The sequence below is a fragment of the Lithobates pipiens genome, unplaced genomic scaffold (genome assembly GCF_037356315.1).
Source record: "Lithobates pipiens isolate NorthernLeopardFrog02 unplaced genomic scaffold, aLitPip1_a1.2 Scaffold_25, whole genome shotgun sequence".
In the NCBI taxonomy this organism is placed as follows: domain Eukaryota; kingdom Metazoa; phylum Chordata; class Amphibia; order Anura; family Ranidae; genus Lithobates; species Lithobates pipiens.
Window position 1 is genome coordinate 224,328,927 of NW_027507787.1, and position 14,622 is coordinate 224,343,548.

Below are 14,622 nucleotides of genomic sequence, written 5' to 3' on the forward strand. Positions count from 1 at the left end.
TGAACCTATGGCACAACTTTCAGAGATGGCAGTTTTCCCAGCTGGTGAATCTCTTAGCCCTTGTACACACGGTCGGACATTCCGAAGGAAAATGTCCGATCGGACCGTGTTGTCGGATAATCCGACTGTGTGTGGGCTCCATCGGACTGTTTCCGTCTGAAAATCCGACGGACAAAGTTTTAGAGCTGGGCTATAAAACTTTCCGACAACATGATCCGATCTGACTTTGTCCGATTGTGTGTAGAGAATTCCGATTGGACAAAGTGCCACGCATGCTCAGATCAAATTCCTAGACCAAAGCTATTGGCTACTAGCCTGAACGTAGTCCTGACGTAACGAAATAACGCTGTCACGTTACGTACGATCGGATATTCTGACAACTTTGATTCGACCGTGTGTATGCAATACAAGTTTTGGACAAAATCCGACGGATTTTGTTGTTTCGGAATGTCCGACCGTGTGTACAAGGGCTAAGACCAGATGTGTAGACTTGTGTTCCAAGAGATAGGTTAAGCCCCAGTGATGCTTTTGGGCCTAGCAACAAGATCCAAGAAAGGTTCCAATCATTAGAACATTCATATTTAAGTACTAATACCCACAATGTTGAGTAGTACATTCAACCAATCTAAGACTGATTAATCCAGTAATATAATATCCTCTATCATCAAGCTGTTCGAAATTATATCCTCTATCATCATGTTATTCAAAATGTCTTTTCCTTCTTGGTCATATACTCAAAGGAAATGGAAAAAAAAGGGGGAAAGAAAAAAAATAATGAAAACATAAATAAATAAGTAGATTTTTCTCTCTCCTCCTCAACTCCAGCACCCACTTGAGCCAACACGTAGAGTTACATTCATTCGCTAGGTCAATCTATCTTAAAGTGAGTGTTACATGTTCTCTTCAGTTGATAAGATTCACATCTATGAGAGTCTTTCCCTCCTCTGAATTAATTAATTACCCTAAATAACGAATGCCCCATCAAAACAAATGGAATGTAATGAATTAATAAATAATAATAATAAAAAGTAATTTGTTATGTTCCATTCGTTTAGATACAGAATGCGTTATTTTGTATAATTCACTTCAGATAAATGCATATTTATTACGTTCACTAACAGCCAAATTTGAAAGGAAATTACAATACCTATAATTTAATAGTTAAGTTATTATTATTTCAGATTTTCGAATTTTCAGATTTTCACTCTTTTGGATTTTCGGATTTTTATTCTTTTTGGATTTTCGAATTTCTGAATTTCCTGAATTTTCAGACTTTAGAATTTCCGAATTTCCTAAATGTTTCGGATTTTCGAATTTCCTATATTTTCGAATTTCCGTATTATTTGTTTATCTGTGTTTGGGTTTTTGTTAATTCGGATATTCCTGAATTAACCAATTTGTCGATAATTCGCTATAAAATGCATTCGGAATTAAATGAATTGAACAAACTAGTCAAGTCTGACATTTATCTATTCTGTCTCCACAGTGCTTCCAAAATTCGAGGCCAATCTTGTGCTCCCCAAGACTGTAGCGATTGGCAGTGAAAGTATCCCTGTCCAATTATGCGGCAAGTGAGTTTAACTTTAAAACATGCTTATTTATGGTAAATGAAGAAGTATAGAGGAGGGTTCTGGTTTGAGTCAGACATTTAAAGTGGTTGTTTACTGCTGGATGTATTTATTTATTTTCCTTGGAAGGTATAATGTGCTAGTATGCATCGTATACTAGCACATTATGTAGAACTTGCCTTAAAACAAAGCTTCTGGGTTTGTGGGCTCCGGCTCTGTGACTGGCCGTAGCCACAATGATGTCACTCGGTAGCCGCCGAGTGCCATCCCGTGCCGCAGTGATTTCACTGGCTGCATGTAATGTAAATATCTCCTAAACTTTGCCCCAGGAGAAATTTACATATTATAAGCTTACCTATGGGTAAAAGTCAGTAAAGGAATTTGACTTCCTCTTTAAAGAGACTTATTCCTTTAAATATAGTAATATAGCAGAACACAATAAAAAAAAATATATATATAATTACCATTTGACCCCACACACACGTCTAGTGGTTTGGTGAATGCTGTAATGAGGGTTTGGGTTCAGGTTGGGGTGTGGCTGTTTGCTATTTTAGTGGCAAGACAACTAAAACAATTTTACACCCTATTTACATATATTTGTTTATCTTTAGGTACACATATGGAAAGCCAGTTCAAGGTCAATATTCAGTTTCCTTATGTAGATCATATTATAGCTGGTATGCAAGAGGCATTGGCACAAAATCTAATATTTGTCGTGCATTCACTGGAGAGGTAAGGTCAACAGTTATCGAATGTTAGGAAAAGCTGAAGAATTTGTTGAAATGTTTTTGCTACACACACACACACACACACACACACACACACACACACACACACACACACACACACACACACACACACACAAACAATAATTTGGACTTTGGGACATTTTGAAGTCCACTTAACCCCTTCCTGACCAGCTGCCGCAGTTATACTGCGGCAGGTTGGCTCCCCTGCGCGAGCCGTCTTAGCTGTACATCGGCTCTTTAAGACGCTGTAGCAGGCATGCCCAAAGCATGTCCCCGAAGCTGATGCGCATGCCCAGTGGGCACGATGACCATCGGGCACCTGCAATTGCTTGTGACAGAGTGAGAACCGGGATCTGTGTGTGTAAACACACAAATCCCGGGTTCTGTCAGGGGAGAGGAGAGAGATTGTGTGTTCCTACTAAGTAGGAACAATGATCTCGCTCCTCCTCTAGTCAGCCACACCCCCCCCCCCCAAAAGTTAGAACACACATAGGGAACACATTTAACCCTTTGATCGCCTCTCTAGTGTTCACCCCTTCCCTGCCAGTGAAATTTATACAGTAATGGGTGGCTATTCATAGTACTGATCACTGTATTAATGTCAATGGTCCCTAAAAGTGTCAAAAGTGTCCGATGTAATGTCTCAGTCATGATAAAAATCGCAGATTGCCACTATTACTAGTAAAAAAAGTTAAAATAAATAAAATTGCCATAAATCTATCCCCTATTTTGTAGACGCTATAATTTTATAACTTTTGCGCAAACCAATCAATATACTGTTATTGTGATTTTTATTTTTTTACCAAAAATATGTAGAAGAATACATATCGGCCTAAACTGGTGAAGACATTTTTTTATTTTTTGGGGATATTTATTATAGCAAAAAATACAAAATATTATTTATTTATTTATTTATTTTTCAAAATTGGCACTCTTTTTTTGTTGGCGTAGATATCTGTGGATAATGCGGCTATCTATGCTCGGAAGTTTGAGCAAATACCTGGATTAGACAGGTATCTTCTCCCCCTCACCCCTGAAAGATGCCCCCCTGAAAGATGCCAAATGTACACTGGAGGGGGGAGATTCCAAAAAGTGGAAGTTCCATTTTTATGTGGAACTCTGCTTTAACTAATCATTTCTTTTGTATAATTCTCCTTTAAGGGGCGTGGCAGGGGGTGTGTCCTATGTCCAACTACTTTTGCTGATAGGTGGCCCTCGTTCCCATCTCAAAAAGTTGGGAGGTGTGGCACAACGCTAGTATCATGTGTGGATTTTGTCTGCGCAGGAGTCTGCATTGTGTAAAAAAGTCAATGAAAAAAGTCACTGAAACATGCATGAAAACAGATGTAAACTTGTGTCTTTGCAAGTATACCCGCGCGTGCGTTTGCATCAGTTTTTTTGCGCTTATGGTGGGAATGAACTCTGAAAAGCAATGCCTACTGTTGCATTGTTTGAAATGTGTGCCTTTTTTCCCCTCAGTTGGATAAATCGGGATGCGGTTCTATTGATGTAGAGACAGAAAAGTATAAAATAAACAGTACTGGCCTGGAAAATACATTAAAGGCAGTAGCCATTATCACAGAACACGGAACAGGTACGTTTCCTTCCATAATACTTTCCAGCACACAGGTACAACATGATCTGCTCTCAATTCTTTGCTTGTTTAATTTCACTTTCCTTGCAGGAATTCAGTTATCTACATCCAGCCAAACCACTGTAAGCCCCGTGGTCAACAAGGTGACTTATGTGGACCAAGACTACAGCTACAAGGCTGGGATCCCATACAAAGTTGTGGTAAGTGGTATAGAGCCATGTGATTTATTTATTTTTTCTTATAGCAGGAGTGAATTCAAGGTAGCCCCCTTGGGAGTGAATTCAAGGTAGTCCCCTCCTAGGGGGTTATCTGATGTGGGGGTTATTAACAGCAGTGCAGCCATTGGCTCCCGCTGCTGTCAATCAAATTCAATGAGGCAGCACCGGGGGGTGGGGCCGAGTCATACGTTCGGCAGCTATGGGTGCCAAATACTGGACTCAGGAGCACGCCCACAAGATAACCCGCTCAAGAGAGCGCTTCTCCTAGGGGGTTATCTGATGTGGGGGTTATTGATAGCAGTGCAGCCATTGGCTCCCACTGCTGTCAATCAAATCCAATGACGCGGGCGCCGGGGGGTGGGGCCAAGTCATACATTCGGCAGCTATAGACGCAGAATACTGGACTCGGGAGCACGCCCACAAGGTAACCCCCTTGGGAGAGCGCTTCTCCTAGGGGGTTTTCTGATGTGGGGGTTATTGATAGCAGTGCAGCCAGTGGCTCCCACTGCTGTCAATCAAAACCCATGACGCGGGTGCTGGGGGCGGGGCAGAGCCATACATTCGGTGGCTATGGACACCGAATGCTGGACTCAGGAATGCGCCCGCAAGGTAACCCCCTCAGGAGAGCACTTTTCCTAGGGGGTTATCTGATGTGGGGGTTACTGATAGCAGCACACCCTTTGGCTCCCACTGCTGTCAATCAAATCCAATGTTGCGGCGCCGGGGGGTGGGGCCAAGTCATACATGCAGCAGCTATGGACGCAGAATACTGGACTCGGGAGCATGCCCGCAAGGTAACCCCCTTGGGAGAGCACTTCTCCTAGGGGGTTATCTGATGTGGGGGTTATTGATAGCAGCACACCCATTGGCTCCCACTGGTGTCAATCAAAACCCATGACGCGGGTGCCAGGGGCGGGGCAGAGCCATACATTCCGTGGCTATGGACACCGAATGCTGGACTCAGGAGCGCGTCCGCAAGGCGGTCCCACATGGATAGGGAGGGCGGAGGGTGGCGGTGGTGGATAGGGGAGGTGGCACTCCCGGCCCACACAAGCGATGTGTATTGATTAGTAAATTCCTAGAAGTATTTATTTGTGTCTTTTATATTTGCTTTCTTCTGTGCCTCCCTGTTTGGGAGTAACAATTGGCAGCTGCCTCGGAAGAGATTTTGCATCTTCTGGATCACCAGCAGTATTATGCCAGTGTTAGGGTGGCAGAGGGTTGACACTGATGGACTTTTTGACTTCCTTTGCTACCCATCTACATCTCATTGTGTTTCATTCCAGGTTAAAGTGACAGATGCCAACAATAATCCTAAACAAGACGCAAAACTTTATTTCTATAGTAGAAACGGCACAGAAGTGCTTGTTGATACCTCGGTGACAGACAACAATGGCATCGCTGTTTTCATCTTGAATACGGCCGACTGGAGTGGCACAAAAACCTTTGTGGTATGGGAATCTCATATGTATATTTATGTCTAGAAGCTTCCTGTTTTTGCAGAGAGCAACCTTTCTGCTTAAGAAGAGCACAATCACTATCATTTCATGCTTTTTTAAGACGTGTGCACTGCCGAAAAGATTGTTCATTTCCGTTTCATTTATTTTTGTTGCAGCTCTGTAATTTCTTGTAAAATGCAAAGCAATATGGCTACCTGGAGGTGTTCTATACAAATGGTGTATAGAACGCCCCTCCCAGAAATGTAATTTCCTGTTTGTGTGATTGGCTTAGTCTGGCTAAGTCTGCACTAAGATACAAGTCAGATTTTAGGCATCCCCTGCAACAAAAACGTAATGTTTGGTGAGGTACTCCCAAAGGCAAATCGCATCTGCAGGCATGCATACCCTGCCGCTTTCCTCATTAAACCCTGCAAGTGCAGCAGCTGATTGATAATTAGAAAGTTACTGCCATTCACATTCATTAGACAAGTGCACTGCCGAAAAATTTGTTCATTTTCGTTTCATTCCTTTTTTTGGTCATTCACTACGATAGCAATTTGTAAATTCGTAAATTTGAAAATTCGAAAACTCGTAAATTAAAAAAAAAAAATCATTTTCGTTTCATACATTTTTTTTTGGTCATTCGCTACTTTCTCAATTTATAAATGCATAAATTTGAAAATTCAAAAACTTGTAAATTAGAAAATTCGTAAATTCGTAAATTTGAAAATCCGAAAAATCTAAATAATAACTACCTAACTAATAACTAACTATTCAATTATCCCTCTTTCAATTATTTTTATTGAATTATTATACACATAAAAACATTCCATTTCAATACCATACAAAAATAAATAAATATAGATAGATAGATAGATAGATATAGATATAGATATGAAAATAAATAACATTCATAATAAACAAAACATAAAATACAATGAACACAAACCTAGATCTATCTCCTAATGTACTCCTTCACGTTAGAGATATTTCATTGTCTACCGCCGTCTAGTCCCCCACCCCGGGAGGGGTGAAAAGAAAAGAGAAAAAAAGCCCACTACCCCAATTTTATCCTATTAAATTTGTAAAAGAGGTGCCCCAGTCCCCCCCTCTATAACATAAATCCTCTTAGGGACATCCCTCCTTATTTACATAATAAAACGTGACATATCCCATCCCTTTCTATTAATGTGTAAAAAAGAGAAAATACTCAACTTTTTTACCACCTATTGGAGATTTCTACTTCAAAGTACCTATTCCGTGAGAAAAAAAAAAAACAACAACTATTAAATTATAAGTATTGGAATTTCCTTTCAAATTTTGGCTATTAGTGAGCATAATGAATATGAATTTATATGAAGTTATTCAAAATAATGAATCCAAACAAATGGAACGGATCTAATTAATAATAAATAATAATAAAACATTTTTATTATTTATTTTAAATCAGAGAAAGTTTTATTGTTTTGTCATACAAGGTATATTACATGTTGTATAACAAAAGCAAAGCAGAAATAAGAAAAACGTGATCAATTCACAGATCCACAGATCCAACAGGTTATGAGAAATGTAGGTCAGTGATGTAAATTCACGACACAAAATATAGTACAACGACCTATCTTGGAAAGAATATTATTATTGTTATGTATTATTATTAATTTAAGTTTTATTCGTTTAGATGTGGTACTCGTTATTTCAAATAATTTGTAACTTAGGGTTAATTTGTATTTGTTACGTGCACTAACAGCCAAATTTAAAAAGGAAACTCCAATACCTAAAATGTAATAGTTTACGGGTTTTCGGATTCTTTCATTTCTAATTTTCGAATTTGTGAATTTACAAATATTTGTAAAAAAATTGTTAAACGGGTTTTCATTATTTCAGATGTATTTGAATTAACGAATTTGTCGAAATTCATAAAAAGAAAACGAATTCGGAACAAAACAAATTGCACATGTCTAATGCCACGTACACACGTGCAGAATTTCCATCGGAAAAATCTTGGATGTTTTTTCCGACGGCATTCCGCTCAAGCTTGCCTTGCATACACACGGTCACACAAAAGTTTGCTGAACTTTCAACCGTCAAGAACGCGGTGACGTACAACACTACGACGAGCCTAGAAAATGAAGTTCAATGTTTCCGAGCATGCGTCGTATTGTTTCCGCACATGCGTAGGAATTTTGCGTGTCAGAATTGGCACAGACGATCAGGATTTCCGATCTGAACTTTTTCCGACCGAAACATTGAGAACATGCTCTCAATCTTTTGCTGGCGGGAATTCCACCAGCAAAAGTCTGATGGAGCATACACACGGTCGCATTTTCGGAACAAAAGCTTGCATCAGTCTTTTGCTGGCGGAATTTCCAATTGTGCGTACGGGGCATAGAGAAACAGCTATTTCTTCATAAAAACAAAAGGTAGGAATCTGCAATAAAGTTTATTAAAATCCATGTAATGTACATAGATCACCCATAAAAGTGGCGTTACTCTTTAAAAGAAACTGTAGTTTCTAATCACTTATATATACGTTTTTCAACAGACAAAAACAAGACTGGAGTACCCAAAATTTGTGGCCGGCTTCCTTAGGCCTGACTATGGACAAGCGTACCTATCACTTTATCCCTTCTACTCCAAAAGCAAGAGCTTCCTGAAGCTGCACTCCGTGGACAAGGTCCTGCCATGTGGTGGGGAACAGGAGGTCCAGGTGGAATATATTCTCAAACACACAGAGCTGAAGGAGGAGTATGAACACCTAGATCTCCATTACCTGGTGAGAGTCTTATTATTATGCACTGTGTACAAAGAAACACATTCAGCTTCACCTGCCAGGATATACTGATTAAAAGAGAGAAGTAAAGGGAAGCTGTTGCCAGTAGCAACCAACCGGGCTTCTTCCCAATTTAAAATTTTTCCAGAAATGATTCCCATTTCTAAAAACCTTTAGTGAGAAAACATGTAATTCCAATACCTATAATTTAATAGTTAGTAATAGTTAAGTTATTATTAGTTAGATATTATTTTAGATTTGAAAATTTGGGGTTTTTCGGATTTTGGAATTTTGAATTTCCACATTTCTGAATTTTTGAATTTATGAATTGTCGAATGTTCAAATTTACGAATATTCATAAGAATTCATTAAAAAGGTTTTCGGATATTTACAAATTAACAAATTTGACAAAATTTGTTGAAAAACGAATTTGAGAACTAAACAAATTGCACGTGTCTAAATTTTATAGCTAGCCCCTAAAGGTGCCATACACACAATGAGAAAATTGTCTGAAAAATACCCCTTTAGAAGCAATCGTACGATAATCGAATCATTAGTACAAAGCTTTTGAGAGCCAATCACAAGAATTCAAATGCAAAATTATTTGTGCAATTTTCATTTAATAAGTACAGTTGTCATCCGAAAATTCAATACAAATAAAATGCAATATATACTGTATCATCACTTCCAAATTTTTATTCTGTCGTACAAGAATTTTCGTAACTTTAGTAACCTCTTATAAAAAAGCAGACAATCATTCCTCTGATAATCTCATCCTGTGTACCAGGCATAAGTGTATCACACACAATAGAAATGGTTTCTGTTCTTTTATTGTTATTTATTCACACAGGTACTGTAATTATTACCTTTTTATTGCACAGGTGACTTATATGGGATCTATACAAGACGTTGGCTCCTTAGAAATCAAGGTTAAAAAAACAAACGAAGGTGAGATGAATAATTGTATGATCAAATACATTATTTCTAGTTTTGGATAAAGTAGGGAAGGGTTCGAAACCATGTTGGGGTTTTTTATGCTTTTTGGGATTTTATTAGAGTGATTTATCGTTGCCTTCTGTCCTACTGAGCACAGTTTCAACAGACAGGAAGTGAGCAAAAATTTGAAGAAATTAATATTTGACATGGTTTCAGCCTACTCCTACTAAAGAAAGAAGTTGCCTCAGTGAAAGTAAATCTAAAAAGGTAGGGGGCGGGTACCATCGTCCTTAACCACTTACAGACCGGACCATTTTGCTGGTCAAAGACCAGACCACTTTTTGCGATTCGGCACTGCGTCGCTTTAACTGACAATTGCACGGTCGTGCGGCGTGGCTCCCAAACAAATTTTACGTCCTTTTTTTCCCACAAATAGAGCTTTCTTTTGGTGGTATTTGATCACCCCTGCGGTTTTTATTTTTTGCGCTATAAACAAAAATAGAGCGACAATTTTGAAAAAAATTCATTATTTTTTACTTTTTGTCATAATAAATATCCCTCAAAAATATATAAAAAAACATTTTTTTTCCCTCAGTTTAGGCAGATACATATTCTTCTACATATTTTTGGTAAAAAAAAATCGCAATAAGCGATTATTGATTGGTTTGCGCAAAAGTTATAGCGTTTACAAAATAGGGATAGTTTTATGGCATTTTTATTAATAATAATGTAATGGCGGCGATCAGCGATTTTTATTGTGACTGCGACATTGTGGCGGACACATCAGACATTTTTGACACATTTTTGGGACCACTGTCATTTATACAGTAATCACTGCTATATAAATGCAGTGATTCCTGTGTAAATGACACTGGCAGTGAAGGGGTTAACCAGTAGGTGGCAGTGTAGGGGTTAAGTGTTCCTAGGGGTGTGTTACTAACTGTGGGGGGCTGGGCTTTCATTTAGTGAACACTGATCTCTGCTCCAATCACATGGAGCAGAGATCAGCGTCACTAGTTGCTAGGCAGAATGGGGAAATGCTGTTTACACTGCATTTCCTCCATTCAGCAGCCCCGTGAGACGATCGCGGGTATGCCCGCGGCGATCGAGTCCGCGGGATCCACGACCAAACTCACGGGGGTCCCGACGGGCATGCGTGCGAGCCACCGCCGGTGCGCTCGCGATGGCAGGGCGGCTTTGAAGATTGGACGTATCTGTACGCCAATATGCCTGCCCGTGCCATTCTGCCGACGTACATCGGCGTGCGCCGGTCGGGAACTGGTTAATTGAAAATGATATAGAAAGGGATTGTCAGGAGCTACTCCAATTGATGCCCTATGACAAAAATAGTGGAAATGGACTATCTATGTCATGTACCAGGTGCGGCCAGAACTGCGTGGTTAGCTACAGAGGAACGGCAAACACATGTAAGTGAAAATATAAATGATTTATCAAAGTAAGTGAATAATATACGTACAACCACCTCCAATAACCAACCAATAGACAGAGATCCACAAATAACAACAGACATATCAGTAGAATAAATGGGAAATACCAGGATCATAAACAATAGCCAGGCCAGGGTCATACACAGCAGATCAGCAGATGGACAGGGGATGTTCCAAAAACATAAGCCAGGCCAAGGTCATACACAGGGAGATCAGTAGAAGGGGTAAGGAACACAAGATAGGAAGAGGATGGATGGATCAGACTGCAGGGCAGGGATCAGATACATGGGTCACAGGGTCAGGGCACAGGGACAGGAACAGGAACAGGAACAGGAACAGGAACAGGAACAGGAACAGGAACAGGATCAGGTCAGGGCACAAGGACAAAACCAAGGCAAACACTTGAGTGCTTGCCGGGTATTTATAGGCCTGTAATTGGCCTCAAGTGACACTTGATTGTAGGAGGTGCCTTTCTGCTCCACACTGCCAGGATCCATCCGCTGGTGGATGCCAGTACTGCGGCCCAAAGATAATATAACATCAGCAGGGAAAAGCTTTCCTGACAGTTCCAAACTGCCAAGAGACACATGCTGGTGGACCTCAGTAGTGCACGCCAAATGACAGATATTACCAGCGGATGGAACTTTTCCTGACAATCTCGGTACCCAGGGATGAAACAATTGAATATAAAAATTTGATTTTATTATACAAAAGCAGTTATTACACATAGATACAAAACATTATTTAAAAGCATAATTGCATACAGAAGCAAAAAAGTATACAGACTTTACAAGGCAAGAACCCCATAGTATATCCCCGAAAATAAGCCCTACCTCAAAAGTTAGACCTAGTGTGATTTTCGGGGATGGTTGCAATATAAGCCCTACCCCAAAAATAAGCCCTAGTTAAAGTCCTTGTAAAAACAAGTAATCCTTTTTTTTTAAAAGATGATATAATGTGCAGTATGACTTCTTGTGTAACTTTATTGTGTAAAATACCTTATTTACAGCGCCGCTGGGTGCTCACGTGACCCGCCGGGGATCTTCTCCTATCCTCTGAGCGCTGCAGCGCCCCCTCCCCCTGCAGCGCTCAGAGTGGGGCTGACATCAGTGGGGAACTCGGGCTCCTCCCTCAGCAGTGCTCGGAGCGGGAAGAAGTGCTCCGGCGGGTCATGTGAGCGCCATGTCACATTGTAAATACGGTATTTTCCATAATAAAAATACATAATAAAAATACACAAGGAGACACACTGCACATTAAATAATCTTTTTTGGGATTACAGAATTTCATAATGCTAACAGGGGGAGAGAAGACAGGAGACGTGTGAACTTTAAAAAAAAAAACATTTTATTGTTTTATTCCAGGTTTTTCAGAACATAGAGAGGGGTAAATCACACAGCACAAGCACTGTGCTGTCTATCATGCTTTAAAGGATCAGGATTTATTTATTTTTTCCTGGAAGATGATGACATGACTGTATTTGAATAAATGTAGATTATTGTACATAGCGTAAATTAAAGGGATTGTAAAGTAATTTTTTATTATTTTTTAAATAACAAACATGTTATACTTACTTCCACTGTGCAGCTCGTTTTGCACAGAGTGGCCCCCGAACCTGCTCTTCTGGGGTCCCTCGGCGGCTGTCTCTGCTTCCTCCCGCAGGTACTTCTCACGTTCATGCGAGCTCCCTCACATGGTGAGAAGCACCTGCGGGCGCGCTCCCGTGATACAGCCGGTGGCTATATAGGCTGTATCACACGGCCCCGTCCCCGGCGCGTCGCGTCATTGGATGTGATTGACAGCAGCGCGAGCCAATGGCTGCGCTGCTTTCCATCCATCCACTCCAGCCAATCAGCAGCCAGGCTGAGCGGTGAAGAGGACAGCGGGGACGAGCGCGGGACTTTTGAGGGGTCAGGTAAGTAAAACGGGGGGCTGGGGGCGCAGGCAGTGTCAGATGTTTTTTCACCTTAATGCATAGAATGCATTAAGGTGAAAAACATTTACTTTTACAACCCCTTTAAGACATCCCCTGAAAATAAGCCCTAGTGTGAAAATTATTATAAGACCCGGTCTTATTTTCGGGGGGAAACACGGTAATAATTTAGGGCCTGTGTCAATGCGTTTTGCACACCTAACAAGTCTTTGGAAATGCAAAATCTTGCAGTTCAAATGCAGGTCAGAAGGAGGTCACCTGCATATCAAATGCATCTGTCAGTGAATTTTTAATTATCCCAGCAGTGTCTGAAACTGATGTCATCAACACATGTCCAGAGCGCGTCGGTACAGGCTCGAAGAGGAAGAGAATGGCTTTTTCATCTGAAGCTTTTTTCTTATAGTAAATTGCTTATATATATATATATATATATATATATATATATATATATATATATATATATATATATATATATATATATATATATATATATATATATATATATATATATATATTTTATATATATATATATATATATATATATATATATATATATATGCACTTAACAACCTAATGTATTCTCTATCTCTCTCAGATCTACATGGCACGGCTACTTTTAAGCTTCCTGTAAGTACAGGAAAATCTTCCACTCTTCGTGCCCTTGTCTACATCTTTTTACCCAATGGGGAGATTTTGGCAGACTCAGCAAAATACAATGTGCAAAAATGTTTCAAGAACAAAGTAAGTTTCCTAAATATGGATGTCAAAAAGGTATGGTGGTGAACTTTATTAAGATTCTAGCTAGGATATACTTAACTTGTTCCTGTGCCCAGACTATGGACATTGAAGTATTTACTTATTGTTTGCAAGCAGTAAAAGTGATTTAAAACAAGATTTTCGGACCCCTTTAGCTGCTTATTGCTCTAGCGCACTCAAAGACCTTCAAAGATAACAAATACTCGGGTTTTGGTGACTTTCTAACAGCTTAGAATTGTTCACTGTCTGTGTACATTAAAGGGCTGGCAACCTGCCAAGATCTACACCTTGAATGAATGAAATACTTATATAGCACACAATGCGAGCTGAATCGCCTTAAGGCCCCTCACACACTTGTGTAAGTTGTCCTGCGACTTGGGACTGCAAAGTCACATGACAAGTCATACCCCATGATTTCCAATGAGTACCATTCATATCTGTGCGGCTTCAAGCCGCACCAACTTTAAAGTAGTCTCTGTACTACTTTGATTTGACTTTGAAGCGAGTTGAGGTCCATAGACCTCAGGTTTACACGGACATTCCCTGAAATCGTGGCAAAACTTTCAAGTCACGCTAGTGTGAAAGGGGCCTAAGGCTGGGCTCACACTGCTGCAAAGCAAGAGTCCGGTGCATCCCTGTTCACCATTTCGGGTTCGATTTCAGTCCAAATTTTGGGCTGAATTTGGACCTAAAATGGACCAAAAGACACACAGGACTCCTGTGCAATTTGCTCCGAAGCCGCTGCCGAGATGTGTGAACCGGCTCCATAGAGAGCCAGTCACAATCTCCTGACATGAGAATTGGATGTGAAACCAGCATACAATTCTCAATGGTGTGAGCATTAAAAAAGCTGAGAATTCAGTTTCTGTGTTGTGAACAGTTCAAATAAAGTTTCTCTACAATACTAATAGCTGCAGAGATGAATGATTGCTTGTTTTAAGTTGCCTTTACTGCTTGTTCAATTTGTAAAAATGATAGTGTGCATGATCTGGGCACAGGTTCACTTTAGGGAAAACTCTGGTTGAAATGTTGTAAAACATGTTACATAAACTTACATAGAATCAACTTATGGACACTCAAAGTATTGGGCCTTTACACACACATGAACTTTATTGGAATCCCAGTCTTAGTCCGTAGGATTCAATATTGAGTTGGCCCACCCTTTGCAGCTATAACAGCTTCAACACTACTGGGAAGGCCGTCCACAAGGT

The 14,622-nt window shown here is 40.1% G+C and overlaps 1 protein-coding gene across 2 annotated transcripts in view; it reads left to right on the plus strand.

The window, feature by feature from the left end:
- LOC143930918 (alpha-2-macroglobulin-like) overlaps positions 1-14,622 on the plus strand; it is a 177,152-nt gene that overhangs the window by 37,978 nt on the left and 124,552 nt on the right. For both annotated transcript variants that reach the window (XM_077455604.1, XM_077455605.1), the window contains exons 7-14: positions 1,487-1,571; positions 2,180-2,300; positions 3,797-3,911; positions 4,002-4,111; positions 5,416-5,580; positions 8,111-8,341; positions 9,220-9,286; positions 13,251-13,396. In XM_077455604.1, coding sequence (XP_077311730.1) covers positions 1,487-1,571; positions 2,180-2,300; positions 3,797-3,911; positions 4,002-4,111; positions 5,416-5,580; positions 8,111-8,341; positions 9,220-9,286; positions 13,251-13,396 — 1,040 coding nt within the window. The remainder of the gene's footprint in view (positions 1-1,486; positions 1,572-2,179; positions 2,301-3,796; positions 3,912-4,001; positions 4,112-5,415; positions 5,581-8,110; positions 8,342-9,219; positions 9,287-13,250; positions 13,397-14,622) is intronic.